Raw genomic sequence first — 17,699 nt, 5'->3', positions numbered from 1 at the left:
ACCCCTCTAGCTGCCTGCCCTGCCTCCATTGGCTCTTCTTTCTGGGCCATATGTTCTGGTTGATTGAACAGTCAGCTGAGCAACATTTGGCACTGACCATTTTATTCACTTGACCTCTTTGGCTGAAGTTGAGTTGCACACTCATTGTCAGCTTGTTTGCCTTTGGAATTTGTTTTCAGCTTTGACATACTCTGATCTGAAAGTCTGCTCCATCTCTTCAACCTTTTGTTTAGGGTATTGGTCAACTATCCTGCCATGGCTCCGGTTTACCACCTTGGACCCCACACTGTTCTGCTGATTACTGGCTTCCTGCAATGGACTCTAGTACATTCCACGACACAACATGGGACACTTTTTTTTTTTTTTTTTTTTTGTGTTTGAGCTACTAGTTCCTGAGAGACTTGGTATAACCTGCTGTTGACCTATTAATCCCTTTTGATGACTTCATGCCGATGCTTCAGAAAGGATGTCCCAATCAGGAAGTCTCCTATTAAGGTATTTTGGTCCATTAAGAATTCTTCATAGCTGGTATCTCCAGCATTTGATCTTTTGGTGGCTACTAAAGTTGTTTAGGCCCACCTGTTGTAAAATGTCTCCTGTCTTAAGGAAGACAGGATTTCTTCCAAGGGCCCAAAAACTGAATAACCTCACTTGAAGGCGGCCCTACTAATTGATGCTGTTACAAAAGCAGCCCACTGGCCACTTCAGATTTCTATCCCCTTACCTACTAATCACTCTGTCCATCACTCTGTCCTCACTTTTTCACTTCCTAGCTTTAACCCACTGCAGCCAGAAATTCAAAGGACTTACTTAACCCAAAGCCTAACTGTTGCTGCTTGACCACCTACTGGTGATGAAAAAGGCTGAGTCCTTCTGGCGTACTGCCTTTTGTTGGAATGCCCCCTTTGCCTAGTCTCTCCTTCCCTCACCTGATGTTTTGTCTGCATTGAACCCCCATCCAAATGATGGATCGCTGACCAACTTGAGAGCCATTGTCAGTTGCAGCCATTTCAACAGCTAGTGTTCATAGGTTGCAAGTTAGACACTTGGCAAGCAAAGCTCCTTGCCGATGAATTTCCAAAATATGGCCTTTCCACTGTTAAGCCTGATTGTTTCGAGGTACTAGACCACATGGCAACAGCCTTGCCCGTAATTCCCTTGGCCTGTTGCCATAGCTTCTCTGTGAAACTTTTGAGTCTAACAAGAAATCCCTTTGTTGATACAGCACTTATGCTGATTGACGTTCTTTACAGTCCCTTCTGCCTTCCCCAGTTTGTGACTGTCGCCGTGGATTCTTTTATGGGATGTGGTTGGGACTGTGGACAGTCCATTACAACATCCAGGCTAAGCAACTAAGAAGGAATGCAAGGCTAAACAGCTTAGGCTATTGATATGAGTCTAGTAAGTTACTTAACCTGTAGCAGGGGCATTTTAACTGGGGCAGTATTAATTGACCTTGCTAAATTAGCCTTTTACCTTGTAGACCACTCAAACCTGAGAACACCATATTCTTTGCATGGGTATTTATCTTGAAATAACACACTGGTTGCAGAACTATATAGCTGATTGTCACTTCTACATAGAAATAAGAGCCGCTTCTACCAGTAAAAGAACGTAGCTCCAAATCTCTATTAGTCCTCTTGCTTTTTCTCTTGGTCATTAACCATCTTTACTTAACTAATTTACCAGCTGTACTTTATTCTGATGACATGGCCTTTCTTTGCTCTATTATGAAGCTGGTCTTACAGCACTATGCACCTGCATGGAAGTGAGCTGCTACTGCCAGGGAATTCTGTGGTCACATTTAACTGGAGGCCTAACCATTTGTTTAACAAAAAATGCTGTAGGGGGCATCCCCAGGTGAAGAGGGGGTGCCTGTTCGCCTTTAACGAAACCATTTTAAAGTTGAAGAAATGCCAAATATGGCAGTTAGGACCAGTGGTGCATGTGCATTACCCTTTTGCTCATTTTGGGTTGTAACAGTAGTAGCCTGCATCTTCAGTGGTTCTGTTTTTATTTATTTTTTTTCTGTTGGTCACACAAGTTCCACGTGTTGCATGCTCTAAGTGATTGACCATTAAATTGTAGTTTCTAGCAGTTTTTTCATGAGAGGTGTGATGTGACCTACCACTTGGTGCTTTTGCTAGTCCTCTGTCTCTTATTAGATTGGACTGTTAGACATTGTTAGGCTGTTAATAGATTGGACTTGTTCGACATTGTTACTGAATTTTTATTTTTAAACAAATTTGTTGCCTGAGAATTTTTATGATTTTTAAAATATAAATATTCATTTCTGTAGCATTTGGTGGAAAATTTGAAAATACTGATGTCAGGACACTTGTGGCTTTTTTGTTTTGCAAGACAGAATTGCACAAAATGAGACCTTGTTAAGACTTGACAGGTGGATGTCTAGGTTGTAGCTGGAATTTGTGGCCTAATTTAAAGATGTAAATATCCTGGATGTCCTTCCAAATTTCTTCTAGTGTGTGAGATCTAGCAAATAAGAACATGAGATTTCACAGTAGCCTGTACAATTTGATGGATGTGTTCTGGAGGTAGGTAACAAGCTACTGCTTGTGCATCTAGGTTTGATTAATCCTTTTACACTTGCCTACTTATGATGTGACCGTGCTTTAGTATTCCTTGTTCACCTCTGGTAAGTCTTGCTAGTGCCTGGCAAGTTTACTACTCCTCTGTCATACTTTAACAGAAGGAAGAGGAAAACATTTTGTGTATGTGCACTTTGATATCCACAGACCTCACTGCCTGCCTGTTCTGCTGGTGCTGCTACTATAATTTTAATTTCTCCAAGCCTTTTGAGTTTCTAATACCAAGACAAGAATGGGGCCCATTCCTCTGTACAATTGAAGTTCACGAGCTTTGGTATCGTTTCAGTCTGTTAGCCAAAAGCGCTCTTCTCAGCGCACACAATTGATTCCTGTAATTTCTACAGTTACTTGTATTGGTAGCATATCTAGGTACGACTGCAAATTCTTAGGCCTAGTGTTCCTGTTACTGTTTTAACTGTCTTGGTGTCTTCCACATTGCTCTCTGTTTCTGCCTATAAATCTTGGTATATCATGAATACAGTGTCTTGCCTACAGAGGTGTAATCCCTGGGTATATTTTAATGTTCAGTGCTACTTTGAACTTAGTTTGGATGTTCTTCGTGTTTCACTGTTGCAGTCATTACATTTGGGTAATCTGCTGGCAGGTTGCCCTCAGTCGGCCTGATTTCCAAAGTTTTGGGTCCTGCGTCGGTTGCTGTCTTCTCTTCCATGACGTCAGGTCTTCAGGGGTATAAAACATGCAGCCAACGCCATTTTCTTTATTCTTTCTTGCCGCGCGGTGCCCGAAGCAGAAGCATTTTGCAAGTGCCGGTCGGCCGACTACTGAAATTCACGTTTGAGTTTCAGAACCGAAGTCTTCAATAAAGCTAAGTACCCCACTGGGGAAACTTTTTTTTTTTTTTTTTTTTTTTTTTTTTCTTGTTTTTTACCAATGTCAGAAAAAGTTAATTGTATTACTTGTGGGAAGCAAATACCTCCATAAGGATTTCCATTTATACTGTATTCCTTGCCTAGGCCCTGATCACAACGTGCCTGGCTGTCAGTTTTGTGCTAGATTTAACCAACGCACTATTAAGCATCAGTATATGTTTGCATACAAGTATTTTGGAACTAACCAGAGATGTCTGATAGCAATCAGACTACCGGAGTACATGAAACGCAAAGAAAAGGGCAGAGAAAGGCAGTCGAGATCCAAAACAGACGACAAAGCTTCTCCTAAGCCAGTCGCCGGTACTCATTGAGGTGCTTTCGCAGCCCTTGATGCCCACTACCTTCGAGTCGCAGGCTTCTACCGACACCCATGTGGAGTCAGGCATGCCGCAAGGTACTCAAGGTATTGGACCGACAGATATATCTCCTTCGGATAGGTCTGGAGCCGCAGAGCAGGCACCGGCTTCTAAGGGTGTATTCAGACCTCAACATTTTTATATCAAACCGAAAGCTGCAAAGATGCCTTCTAAAACTAAAAAAAGACGCCTGTGCCACATGCACAGGCCTCTATGCCAAATGGCTGAAGACCTTATTACCTTGAACAGGGGTACCCATTTCCCTCCAGATAAGAGGCCTAGGCAAGACACTGACTATGAATCTTCAGATAAGGTTTCTGTCTGTTCTGATTCCTCTTCTGATCAGGAATTATCTTTACCTACCTATGAGGATTCTGATGCTGAGGAGTCTATTCCATCTGCATCTCCTCCTGAGGATTATTCATTTGGAGAAACCTTGCATACGAGTATTTTCACTGGGAGAGTCAAGACTTCAGAATAAAAAAAAAAGGCTCAGGGATTTCCTCCTTCTCCCTCAGCACAAGCCTTTAGCCATCCCCCCCCTGTGTTAGACATTGTGGATGATGTTTTTTCTGAGTCAAGCTTGACCCAGGACTCTCTGCCTGCGGCTCCCAGTAAGCCTGACTGGTGTTACAGGGTCGCTGACTTCTAAATTTTTATTTAGAAACCCTGTTGCTGATCCTGAAACTATTTCACAGGATCCAAAGGGAGTTAAGGCCTCGACAGCAAAAAACCCTACCCCCTCCGACAGAGATTCAAGGGCGCTGGACAGATGGGGAAAGAAGGTTTATACATCTGCAACCTATCAATTAGGGCCTTAAACTGTCAATTTCATATGCTTAAGTACCAGCAACATGTTATGGGATTGCTGAAACAGAAAATAATTTCAGAATGTGCAGAAAGTATGGAATTGCAGGAATTATTGCATGCAGCTGAACAAGTTGGAAAGCATACTTTGCAATGTGGTTTTGATTCTTTAGAGGCCTCCTGCAGGGCCTCAGTTACTGGATCTGATTAGGAAGCATGCCTGGCTAAAGGAACAAAATTTACCTGATCATGTTAAAGCTAAATTGCTAGATGCAGCTTTACAGCATGATTCTCTGTTTGGTATTAATGGAAGACAAAGCTAAGTCTATGCAAACTGTTAAAGATTTCTTGCAAGTGCAGCCACCTAGATTCAGTAGACACTGGCCTACAAAAATTTGGTCCTTTCCTTTGTCAGACAGAGCTCAAAGGGGCAAATCCAAGCACTCAAGGGTTCCAGGTACCAGGCTCAAGACTCTGGTCAAAGCAATGGGGCACATCCACCTCCATATCTGGGGGAGATGTATCGCAAACCTACAGAAAGCAACCCCAATGACTTCCCTCTGCCTACACCAAGCACTTCTCTAGGCAGCACCCATAGGGGGAAAATTAGCACTTTTTGCTCAAAATTGGCAGTTAATAACCCAGGACAAATGGGTTACTGAACATCGTATCGCAGGGATACAGATTCCATTTCCACACTCTGCCAATGACGAATGGTTGGCCAGACCTGCCAAAAAAACAATGGGCAGAGGCACAAACAGGTTACGTCCATGGATATGGGGGCCATTCAGACAGTGTATTTTTTTTTTTTTTAAACACGTACCTGGACATCCCAAAATTAAATGCTCACTTTGCAACAGCTTCTGCCCATGCTGGGCAAAAATGCTTGGCTGGTGACTTTAGACTTAAGAGGCATACCTGCATGTCCCCATAAAACAGTTGTACAGAAGATGCCTCCGATTCAAAGCTGGCTTAATGTATTAATCTGCACTGCCCTTTGTAAAGACCCTAGGTGCAGTAGATAAGCCAAAGTGCCTGGCACCAGTAATTTCATTTTGCAGACAAAGAAATATTCAAATATATCCTTACTTAGATGACTGTCTCAAGCAGAGAACAAGGACACTCTTCTACGACACCTGGCGTTTGTGAAAAGGCTTCTAGCATGCCTAGGGTACACAATAAACAAAAAGAAATCACAATGGGTACCCTCTCAAAAGAGAACATTCCTGGGAGCAAGCTTGCATACAACTGCCCAGATGGCTTACCTCACGCCAGACAAACAGACAACTGACTACTTACTTCAAACTGATGGCAACAAAAACACAGTCTTCTGCAAGACAAATTCTGCAGGCTCTGGGCTTCATGGCATCCTACTAATTCCATATGCAAGACTGCATATAAGGAAACTTCAATGGTACCTAAAAAGTTTATAGAGTCAACACTCACACAGTCTGGAAATGATTCCTCTCATTCCCTGCCTGGAACAGGAGTTTCTATGGTGGGCAAAGGCCTGTCACTAAAACCTGGGATGGCCCTTCACTCTAACCCCCGGCCAGCCAAACCTTAGACGCATCAGATTATGCCTGGGGGACCCACATGGCAGATGCGTTCAGGGCATATGGGCACCAAATCAAATGCATCTACATATCAACCAGAGAGATGCTAGCTGTTCAGAATGCCTTAACAGCTTTCAAGGACTTACTTCATCCAGGACAACTACTGATAAAGATGGACAACACCACAGTCATGTGGTATTTAAACAAGCAAGGGGGCACACGCTCCTACCCCCTTTGCAGATGCCATGGCACTGTGGGGGACAGCTTTAACCTACCAAATCTTCAAGCTCAATTCTTGCCAGGAAAACAGAACACTCTGGCAGCCTATTTAAGCAGAAACTTTATGGATCCTCACGAGTGGAAACTTAAATCCACGCGTATTCAGCATGATAACAGAGAAATGGGGGAGCCCAGACATAGATCTATTTGCCTGTCCTCAAAATTGTCAATTGAAAAGATTCTGCACAACGGCTAATCGCAGACGATTATGGAAAGTGGACGCCCTATCCTTCAGTTGGAAAAACCTGTCAGTTTATGCCTTCCCTCCTCTGCCTCTTCTACCCAAGGTCCTCCTAAAAGTCAGGCAAGAGAAGCCAAAGATATTAATTGCCCCCGGACTTGCACCGCTAATACTGGTACCCAATCCTAAGGAACTTTTCTCAATACCTATACCTAGCTTGGACCTTGCCTCAAAGACCACAACTACTGTCCCAGCAAAACAATCGGATCCTGCACAATCGACTACAGATTCTGACCCTGGCAGCATGGCTAATCATGTAATCAAACTAACAACACCTCTCAGTAAAGCTGTGATGGATGGCATTTTGGAAGCCAGAAGGCCTAGTACTAGAAAATCTTACGCTGACATATGGAAGATATTCTGTGCTTGGAATCCAGCACAGGGAACTGGTACAGCAGAACCACATATTCCTCTAATATTACAATACTTAACTGAGATGCTTGACAAAGGCCTATCTTTCTCATCAATCAAAATCCATGCCTCTGCCATTTCGGCTCATTACAATACAAGAGCCACCAATCTTTTCTCATCCTTTACTAAAGTAGTATCTTAGAGGAGCCAAAAACCTAAGGCCTCCTAGAAGATCACCATTATCTGCATGGGACCTCCAATTATGTGTTGGAAAAGCTCACACTGCCTCCATTTGAACCAGCCGTTACCACTGATATAAAGTTTTTATGGAAGACAGCTCTGCTACTAGCAATTACTTCAGCAAAAAGAGTTTGAGTGACAGGCCCTCATGGCTGTAGAGCCTTTTATCATATTTTACACAGACAGGGTGTCTGAGGACAAATCCTACTTTTATGCCTAAGGTGGTTTCCAGTGTGGCTCTTAACCAAACAATTCATCTGCCAACTTTTTATCCAAATCCGCAGAGCAAAGGGGAGAGAATTCTGCATTCCTTGGACGTACACAGACAGCCAAGATTCCACTTGAGCAGGACAAAAGCTCCAAGAAAAACTGAGCAATTACTAGTGTCATATGCTGCAGGATCAGAGGGAAATGCCATCTCAAAGCAGACCATTTCAAAGTGGATAAGCCACTGCATCCATTTCTGCTACTTACACCATGGTAAACCTGTGCCCAAGGGCATTGGGTCTCATTCCACCAGAGCTGCAGTTACTTCAGCCTTTCTCGGAGTACCAACCAAAGAGCCTTTCTCAGAGGAGTACCAACCAAAGACATTCTAGAGGCTGCTACTTTGAGTTCTGTTCACACCTTCACAAAGCATTACCATTTGCCTCTCTACTTAAGTCCAGGGCAGGCTTTGCCACTGCAGTGCTGCAGGGCCTTATAGCCGCACCTAATGCTGTTTAGCTCCAGCCTCCCAACCATAGCTTTGGGATTCTACCCAAATGTAATGACTGCAACAGTGAAACACGAAGAACATAGTACAGTTGTGTACACTTACCATAAATGTAGATGTTTGAGTGTATTGACTGTTGCAGTCCAGGTTACCCTCCCGCCATCCCCGTCATTCTACAGTTTATTTTTCCTTCTCTATCTTCTACAACCTATGTGGTGTATTTGCTTGTAGATGAATGTGGTGTGTGTGTGTGTGTGTGTGTGTGTGTGTGTGTGTGTGTGTGTGTGTGTGTGTGTGTGTGTGTGTGTGTGTGTGTGTGTGTGTGTGTGTGTGGTGGTGGTGTGTGGGGTGGTGGTGTGTGTAATATAGCTACCTTTTTGGGGGCAAGAAAAACTAAAGAAAATTGCATCGGTTGCATGTTTTATACCCCTGACGTCATGGAAGAGAAGACAGCAACCGACGCAGGACCCAAGTCTTTGGAATTCAGGCCGACTGAGAGCAACCTGCCAGCAGATTACTCAAATGGAATGACTGCAACAGTGTATACACTCTAACATCTACGTTTATGGTAAGTGTACACAACTGTACTTTGTCTTGCATCTTTCGAGCTAATAAGTGATCCCATGTGATACAAGTTCATACTCTGCTTTGGTGTTCACATTTCCAGTGATTCTCTGTGCAATCTCCAATGCAACTTTCCTCTGCCATGAGTGGCTCACACCCAGCATCTAGATGGGACTATTTCCAGTTATTTTTACAGAACCAGTGTTTGTCTATTTTGCCCAAATGTTCGGAGGATCCAAGTGTACAAATGTCCACTACCCTGGGCCACCATTATTGGCCCTCATCTTTTGGTTTCACTTCACTTCTCAACTATTCCAGTATCAAATATTGGTCAACATAAGGTGGCTTACTAAATGTATGGTGGCAAGTACAAAGTTCTCCTGAATTTTCCAATTTCCTTTCCTTTCATCTGTTGTTTTTTTTTTTTTTTTTTTTTTTTTTGTCTCATCCAGTTTGTCAGATTTTCTGATTAAGTTTGATTTCCATTTTCACTTCACAACAGAATGGCTTTCTCCTAAACTAAGGAAAGGGACTCTAACTTTAAGCACATTGGCATTTTTCCTGATAAGCCCATTTGTGAAACTGAGCTGAAACAGTCTGACATTATACATAGAGAATGCTGTACTGGTTCTGGTGCAATAAGCTTTACTTGATGCTTGTCCTTATTCTGTAATGCAATCATGTTGAGCATATTTAGACTTTTCATTATTGCGTTCATAGTCTTTCTGCTTGCTTTCCTTGTGTGCACTTGCCACATGCAAGTACTGTATCTGTGATGGAGAACAATAAATTCCATTCAGATGTCAAGCTCATGGTGGAGTACAGTAGGTCTAGAAATTCCCTTGCAGTGGTGGGCATACGAAAGGGTCATGGATAGGCTCCTCCATTGAGGATCCTAATCTGCTGATGGATGTGCAGTTAAGCAGATGTATTGGCAAAACATCAGTGTTGGGATTGGCCTAACTGTATAAGCAGTGGCAGTATGGGCAGCAGATGCTGTGTAACAAGCATCTGGAATGGCTTTAGAAAGATTCTCATTAAATCACTGTTGCTGTAGTCTAAGCTATATGGGACATATCCTGAAGAAGATTGGATGACTGGCCAGCTTCCGAAGCTTTAGGGGATCATCCATGCTTTCCTATTTCAGCTTGACGAGAGTGGTATAAAGGTCAGTGGTTCAGGTGCCAAACCTTCAAATCTTCCTTGCCATTGAGTACACTTGTAGGTGTAGAGTGATCAGTTGGCTAGAACATCATCATCAATATTAGGCAGCTAAGTAACCCTTTGGGTAATACCTTCCAATTCAGCACATTTGTGAAATGTTGCTAGGGGCCAGAACTGGTGTTTTTTGGTGGCTTTTGCTATTTAGTGCACTGTCCTACCACTCACCAACTGTGATCCCTTGAAAAGAGAAACTGTTAGGTATTCTTCCCCTATGTCACATCAGTAAGGCAAGGATTGGCTGGGTTTTGCTAAGAGTCTCTCTAAAGACGTTCAGTGCTTACATTGTGTTTAAATTTTTAATTTATCCTCTTTCTGTCTGTGTGCCAAAAGAACAAATCAGTTTGTAGAAACCAAGTTTCTACTGTACAGAATGGCGAATCGTGATCATCTCTTGATACTATTGCCAGAGCAAAGAAGTTCCTTAATTGGAATAAAGATGCCAGAATCCTAGCAAGGATGATTTCCCTCAAGCTGCAACTGTTTCTCCAGCATTGGGGGATGACCGTGCTCTGCCCTTAACATTCTAAGACCTGTAGTGAATTCTGTCAAAACAACCATTTGGTAGATTATCTTATGGCAGCTGTCCCTACTCCTAACAAATATGGAAAAGCCTTTGATAGGTTTGGCAAATGTTTGTACTACCACCACTAACTTTTCCAAATATTGAAGGATGGTGCAACATGTCCAGTTTTCTGTTGGGTTCCTTTGACAGTATGAGAATGTTTGATGTTATATAGTCCAATCTCACCTACATTCTTACTCGCGGGTTCGGAGCCGAATATCTGCTCCGATTCGGCCAACTTTTCTACTAGCTCGAAGTCTCTCAATTGCTGGGCCAAGCAGGTATCCCATGCTGCACTGCTCCATAACCCCAGATCTTGTTTGCCACTCTTGTAGCTAGGACGTGGTCTCGCTTGGCTGTGGCCAAGTACCTTCCTTTTTTTGGCGGCTATTTCAAGTTTTCATACCTCCTATGAGCCTTCCCTTATGGCCCATAAACTCTGTAAGGCCTATCTAAAGGGCACCTTCTTACTCCGGCCTCCTGTTTCAGAACCTATTATGCCCTGGGATCTAAACTTTGTTTTGCAAGCCCTTCCCCACCTTTCGAGCCGGCTGCAGCTTTCCTAATAGCCATCACATCAGCCAGACGGGTGTCAGAGATTCAAGCTCTCTCCATTAAACCCCCATATTTAATTTTTCATAAGGACAGAGTTTCTCTTAGACCCAATCCATCCTTTCTTCCCAAAGTAACATCTACTGTTAATCTCAATGAGTTTATTGAGCTGCCAGTGTTCTTCCCTCAATTTTCAAACAAGGCAGAGTTTAGATTTCATCAACTGGATGTGCACAGACAATTACGATTCTATCTACACAGGACCACACACCTACGAAAATCTGACCAATTTTGTTTCCTTTTCAAAAAATGGAGTGGGATGCCCTATTTCCAAGGTTACCATTTCCAGATGGATTTCGAATTGCATTTCCTTTATTTATTCTTCAGCAGGAAAAAATTACCGTTCCCCATCAAGGCTCACTCTACTAGGGCTATTTCTGCATCTATGGCATACCATGCCAGACTATCTTTGAATGATATTTGTGCTGCAGCCACGTGGGCTTCCCCACACACCTTTATTGCTAGTTACAGACTGGATGTGGCTTCTAGGGGCCGGGCATCCTTTGGTTCCACAGTCCTTGGGAGCATCTTCCTTTGAGCCTCCCAGGATAGAGGTGCTGGGGACTCTGTCCCGCGAGTAAGAATGTAGGCGAGATTGGACGAAGTTATGTATTCACCATACCGTTCGATGTATGTAGTCCATCTTGCATCACATTCTTACGTACCCTCCCGCCTGCCCCCTTCCTGGAGGATTTGGAGGTTAGGACTGGTGCTAGAGTACCCTTCAATGGTAGAGACTTCGGGCTAGTAGAAAAGCTGTCCTAGTCGTAGTCGATATTCTGCTCCGAACCTACGAGTAAGAATGTGAGGCGAGATGGACTACATACATCGAACGTTATGGTGAGTACGTAACTTGTTTTTTTTAATTGTTGGCTTTCCTTGACATCTCTGAATTCATATCTTCTGAGGTAACAGGTGCACTCAAATTTTATGATACTGCTGTTTCCAGAGCTGCTACCACTGGATAAGTGAGAATTGTCTAGCTACATTCCCAATTTTTTACCAGAAGACATCAAAGCTGAGCTGCAGAATGCTCCCCTAGATAGAGGTATTTGCCTGTGTTGTGCTGGGGGGTTGAAAGAGGTTGGGAGGGCACCCAGATCTTCAACTCTGCATACCAAAATATTATTTTTATTGACTTGATATCCCGAACTGGAAGGAAAGCTTTTTTTTTTTTTTTTTTTTTTTTTTTAATAGGAAACTTGAGTAATCGGACACAGCAAGATGCAGGCAGTTGAGTAGTAAAGAACTTTCTCTTAAAACTAAGGAGGAGCTATGACCGCAAACTATGCCCAGTCATGTTCCCCTTCCACTCTGGCAATCCAGTAAAGCTTTCCAAAGTCTTTCTTCTGTAGCCCTAGGTAACTTCAGACACTTGTCCTGATGTTCATTCAAAAAGTTACAAGGTGGGATTCCCTTCCTCCTCTCCAGGAGATTTCTTCAAATCTGTGGTTTTCCTCCTATACTGGATCAAATGTGGTCTCAAGAAGGTTTATAGAAGGTGTTTCTCCAGATCAAATGTGGAAAGTCATTTTCTCAGCCCTTTTTTGATCACAAACTGCTGAATGGTTGCTTCTGGAGCATTTGCCTGTTTGGACTGCTCAATATAGCTCTTCTCCTTTTCTGTGGTGCGCTTAACCAGATTTTGTTTACATTAAGCCACACTCTCTTCCATCAGCTGGAACGTGTATAGAAAAGATTTCCTGTCTTTGTGCACAGTGTGTTGTTGCTAGTCTTTCTTTCACACTTCGTGAACCTGTAGGCCTTTAAAATCCTTCAGATTCTGTTGGGGTAGATCACAGGTAGCATTTTCATAGTGTAGAGTGCAAACAGGGTTTAAAGAAATTTGAAAGTTGTGGGCACAAGGGTCCCCTCAGGACCTACTTTATCTGTCTGGGTGAGAATCTTGGATTGTCAGTTGGACTCGCCACAGTGCCCCTCCCCCTGGTGTTAAACTAATGCATGACCCCAGTTGCAGGTCCTATGCTTCTCTTGGCATATGTATTTTTCTGTACCTGGATGATGGACACCAGAAAGTAGGTGTACTTATCCATACCTGTACAGTTTGGCTGCTAAAACTCAAGCTATATGGAGTGGCTTACTTTTAGCAAGACTACTTGCTCCATATCAGTATATCCAGTGCGGCAAAGTGACAGCCCTGTTAAAATTGAATCTTCGGGTTGCTAGTGGTAATGTTGCCAAAGAAAGGATCTTGTCTTTAGCCCTCAAAGTGCATATCTACATGAAATGCTGCCATTTGCCGTTGTGGTGCTAAAGGCATCTGGGCTCAAGGCATCTTCAAATCAAATGGTACCTCATGCCTTCCTGTAAATGCAGATATTGCTGTAGACTTCATAATTAGTGGGATCGGACCTTGCGGAACTATGGATCACAAAATAAGAATAGTGTGCATTTGTTGCAGGAGTTCATGCTTAACTTTTTTTTTTTTTTCGTACAGCATAAATACCCCTTTTCAAACCACATATGAATGCCATAGTAACCATGGATAATTCTGGGTTGAGAGGACATTGAGACAGGATAGACCATGGTATATGCACTCCCAAGAGACCCTGCTGTATATCCTTGTCCAGAGTATAATCCTCTGGCATTTCTGGACTTGCTGTCGTGTAGTATCCATGTTGAACAGTGGCAGTGATATGATAACAAAAGCAAGGAGGAACTCCTTCCTATCCCCTCTGTAGAGAAGTGATGGAATGGGCCATGTTAACACTTATGTTGTGTGGAACGTTTTCTGAAAACTCTACTTAATAATAATGCACATGGAAAGATTTGTGAACTATAAAAGCTATTCAAGTTGTACAAGTCTTATCTGTAAGAAGTCTTCTATATAGTGATAGTTTATAGTCTTTCTGCAAGTACTGTATAATTCTGGGCTTGTCTGCATTTTCTATTTTTTTCTAAAGTATGACAGTGTCATAATTTGGAAACTATTCGGCCTAGTCCATTGTAGGAATATTTGAACATGATACAAGCTTTCATGAGACATCCAATTCTCTTGACATGTTTGAGTTCTGCAAGTATGAAAACGTGCTTAATTGTATTGTTATCATAAATAGTCTCAAGATGTGCAGCTTGCAGTGCAAGGTCCGCCTGATGTCCTGCAAGTCTGTAAGTCAACTTGCTTTGAATTGTTTAGCACATATGCAGACACTGTGCTCATAATCACTAACTTAGCAGTATGTCTGGTATAGTGCGATATAAATGGACATCGACATATATATATATATATATATATATATATATATATATATATATATATATATATATATATATATATATATATATATACACTTGTGTAAATTTTCTGAGAGGTAAAACTTTATTTTTTTTTGACTAAACTCTTCTTGACTTGGGATAGGATATCGTGCTTGTGGGGGGACTCGTTTTTTTTTGGCTCCGAACTACAGTTGACTTGGCTAGAAGGGGCTTGCCAGTAACTAATGGAAGTGGGAAATGCCTTCAGTAGGGAAATCAAACTGTTCCCAGAATTAGAATACTCCAGCTCCTAACATATTTCCCTCCCCCTTCACTGACTGCTCTCTACCTAGAAAATCCTTTACCAGCCGTTTGAAAATATGGAGAAAAGGTAGTAATTGGTTCTATGGCAAGTCCCTGTCCATGGAAATGAGCTGGTGATTGTAGTTTATAACCACACACTTTCATAATGCCATTCTCTTTGACAACACTACATAGAGCATTTACCTCCCCATCCTGCCACCTAAAGACTCGCTTGCCCCTACCACAGACAAATGTTTTCTCTTGCCCACTAAATTCCTACAACCGAAGAAACTGGCCAACCAGACTTTGGCTTGGAAGGGTACACCAAGAGAGCCAGTGGAATGAGGCGAGTGGTCTAAGGAGCTCTCACTGGCCACAGTGGGATTTGCTCACTAGCAGCACCTGCAAACCAGAAGCTAGACCAGCCCCTGAAGGCTCCTTTACAATTTCTTTTTATGCACCGGGGAACCTAGAACCCCAAGGATTGCTGCTACTACATACAAGTTGGGGAAGTGGTCTGAAGTTTAGTTAACTGCTTATACCACTTTTGATGCCATAGATTTTGTTGATGCAACGAACCATAATCCCTTTTTAGGCCCAGTTGCCTGTCTCACTTGTGGGGTTACTTTCAATGGTTTTCCTTACTCTTTGTCAAGGTACATGTCTCCTACCTCTTACTGCCACTAGATACCCCCTTTCAAAAACAAGCTTTAGTATGGTTAGGAAGGGGTCTTCTTTGTAATATAGGAAATGGGTGTCTTCTCCTTAATCTCAGTTTTGTGCTCAAATCTTATTCTGTCCCCTTGAACCAGCTCACAAGGTTGACTTGAGGTTCTTAACATGGAAGACTGTTTTCTTATTGCTTTGATATCCACTTCAACAGCAGATTACAAGCACTTGTGTGCGTCAACCGTGGTATAGTGCTTCAGAGACCAGGCGTCTTTTAACATTTAGTGTAGACCTTGATGGCTTCAGGCATAGAAGTAAGATTTTCCCAGTCTTTCCAAAGGAAAAGGGATCCTTTGCTCTGAGTGTACACAGGTGGCTCGAATACTGTCTAGATAAAGCAATAGCGCTCAGGAAAGCTGACCATCTTGTTCCTATTTGAAGGCAAGAGGAAAGGACGACCTGTAAAGTTCTACACCATTTGGGGCCTGAGGCTTGCACTTATCTATGGTACATTAGCAGGAGGAATTTAAATACACCGTCTGGCTTTCAGCTAGGCCTTTGCTAATCTCCTTTGTAATAAGAGCGAAGAAATTATTTTGTTTCCACTAGACCTTTTGTGTGGGATGTAGTTGGTCATTGCTGCGCCCATCACCAGCTGTCTCTGAATGGCCTGGGCCTATTAGTTTCCTTTCCTAGATCTGTTGTCTTTGATATCTTTGTTTGAAACACACACACTTGTGCTTTAGAGCGATTGTTGGAGTAGTTCCAGAGTGCTATACTACTGCTGTTCTGATGCTTCTGTCAGATTTTTTTTACGGTCCCCTTGCATGACTGATGTTTAAACCTGACCATTATATCTGCTTAAGTAGTAAAATTGCATGCTTTTTTATATGGATACAAGAAAAGAATGTGGTAAGCTCTTGCTTCAGAAAGAGTAAGCAACAAGATGAGGATTCCATGAAGTACTGTATGCACTTGCATTGAGAAGATTTTGAATATGCTTGAGGTTGCATTTGATTTTACCTGGTTATTTAAGTTGCTGGCATTTGCAGACGAGAGAGAATCTTGCAGCAGTTTAAAATAGACTAACCTGCTGTTAGAATTTTGTGTTCAGAAGTAGTTGATGTGGTTAAGTAATTGCTCGAGTCTTAAGCTAGAATCTGGCTAAGCTGCTATGATTAACTGACTTTTCAGGCCTGGATTCTACCTGCCTTTTTGATTTCTTCATTATAACTTTTCAGTTTTTGTGTTCCTCTATTTTGAGTACTGATTTCAATATCTCAAATGAAACTATTTTGATCTGAAAACTGCTGCGGGTGTATTTTAAATTAATATTTTAAGTGGGTAGAATGATTTCACGTGCTACATGGGATGGCATGCTGCTGTTAACTTCTGTGGCCTTGAGAGTTATGTTAACTTAAAGGTAAGCAGTTGAAAAATTTGCTTTCTCCCATTAGCTTAAGGAGGATATTCATGTATAAACTTAAACTTGAATTAACTGCATTCTTAATTTGTTTTCCTCTCTAGCTATTTGGACACCTAATGCTGGTTGGTAAAAAATGTGCAGATGATCTGAATCTCAAAGATGGATATAGGATTGTTCTGAATGAAGGTCGACATGGTGGACAGTCTGTTTACCATATTCATCTCCATGTTCTTGGTGGTCGACAGATGGAATGGCCTCCTGGCTGATACTTTTACTGAAATGTCTGTGGAAATGTTCAGAGTTATGTAATCTGTATTGTTTGTCACAAGAGTTCACAAGTTTTCTGCCGTAAACATTTTATTTTTTTAGATGAATAAAAGTTGACTGGCAAATTTATTCAGTATGATTTTTGAGTAAGTTTCAAAAAGTAGTTTAATGTTTTGCAGGAGTGTTTCAATCATATTGGCATATTTAATGTACTATTTGATTCTGAGCTCAAATACCACTATATTTACTAGGATGGTTTTAATAAATTGCCCAGAGTTGCATCTAAAGATAACTTGACAAAAATTCTTCATATGGAGTGGGTAAGCTGCCATTCTTAGTGGGAGGTAATTGGCAGTTTGCTTTGCATTGTCTCTTGTATGTTAACTAACCTCTGGACCATTTAATGCTCATTTTATTCATGTTTTCTACATAGTTTCTGTCCAATGAAAGACTGGCAAGGGCCTGCTTATCAGTGACTGACCGAATAGTGGTGGAATTTCATTGAAAGAATAATCGTGGAATTTCATTATGTTGTGCTCTCTGTGCAAGGCGTTGAGGACTAAGACTTCTGTATGCCCCACACAGAATATTGGTGTATGTTTTAACTTAAACATGCTAGCTTCTAAACCTACAGCTATTCATCCAGCATCTTTGTGCCCCCACCTTCCTTTGGGGAATGGGTAGAACTGCCTTTAAATTCATTCATGCCCAAGCCAGAACCCTCTGTCTCATAGTGTGTATTGAACATGTTAGTTGCCCTACACTAGCAGGCTGATATGAGCTGCTTGATTAGTATTTCACTGTTTTTGCAC

General features: G+C 42.1%; 1 protein-coding gene across 1 annotated transcript in view; it reads left to right on the top strand.

Annotated features, from left to right (window-relative positions):
• HINT1 (histidine triad nucleotide binding protein 1) overlaps positions 1-17,016 on the top strand; it is a 98,863-nt gene extending 81,847 nt beyond the window's left edge. The window contains exon 3 of the mRNA XM_044060810.1: positions 16,722-17,016. Coding sequence (XP_043916745.1) covers positions 16,722-16,886 — 165 coding nt within the window. The 3' untranslated portion in view covers positions 16,887-17,016. The remainder of the gene's footprint in view (positions 1-16,721) is intronic.
• Positions 17,017-17,699: the final 683 nt, after the last annotated feature.

Source organism: Protopterus annectens, chromosome 2.part0, assembly GCF_019279795.1.
Source record: "Protopterus annectens isolate FY-2018-M chromosome 2.part0, PAN1.0, whole genome shotgun sequence".
Taxonomy (NCBI): domain Eukaryota; kingdom Metazoa; phylum Chordata; order Ceratodontiformes; family Protopteridae; genus Protopterus; species Protopterus annectens.
Note: the sequence above shows the minus strand (reverse complement) of the source record. Positions and strands in the feature narration are given on the sequence as shown.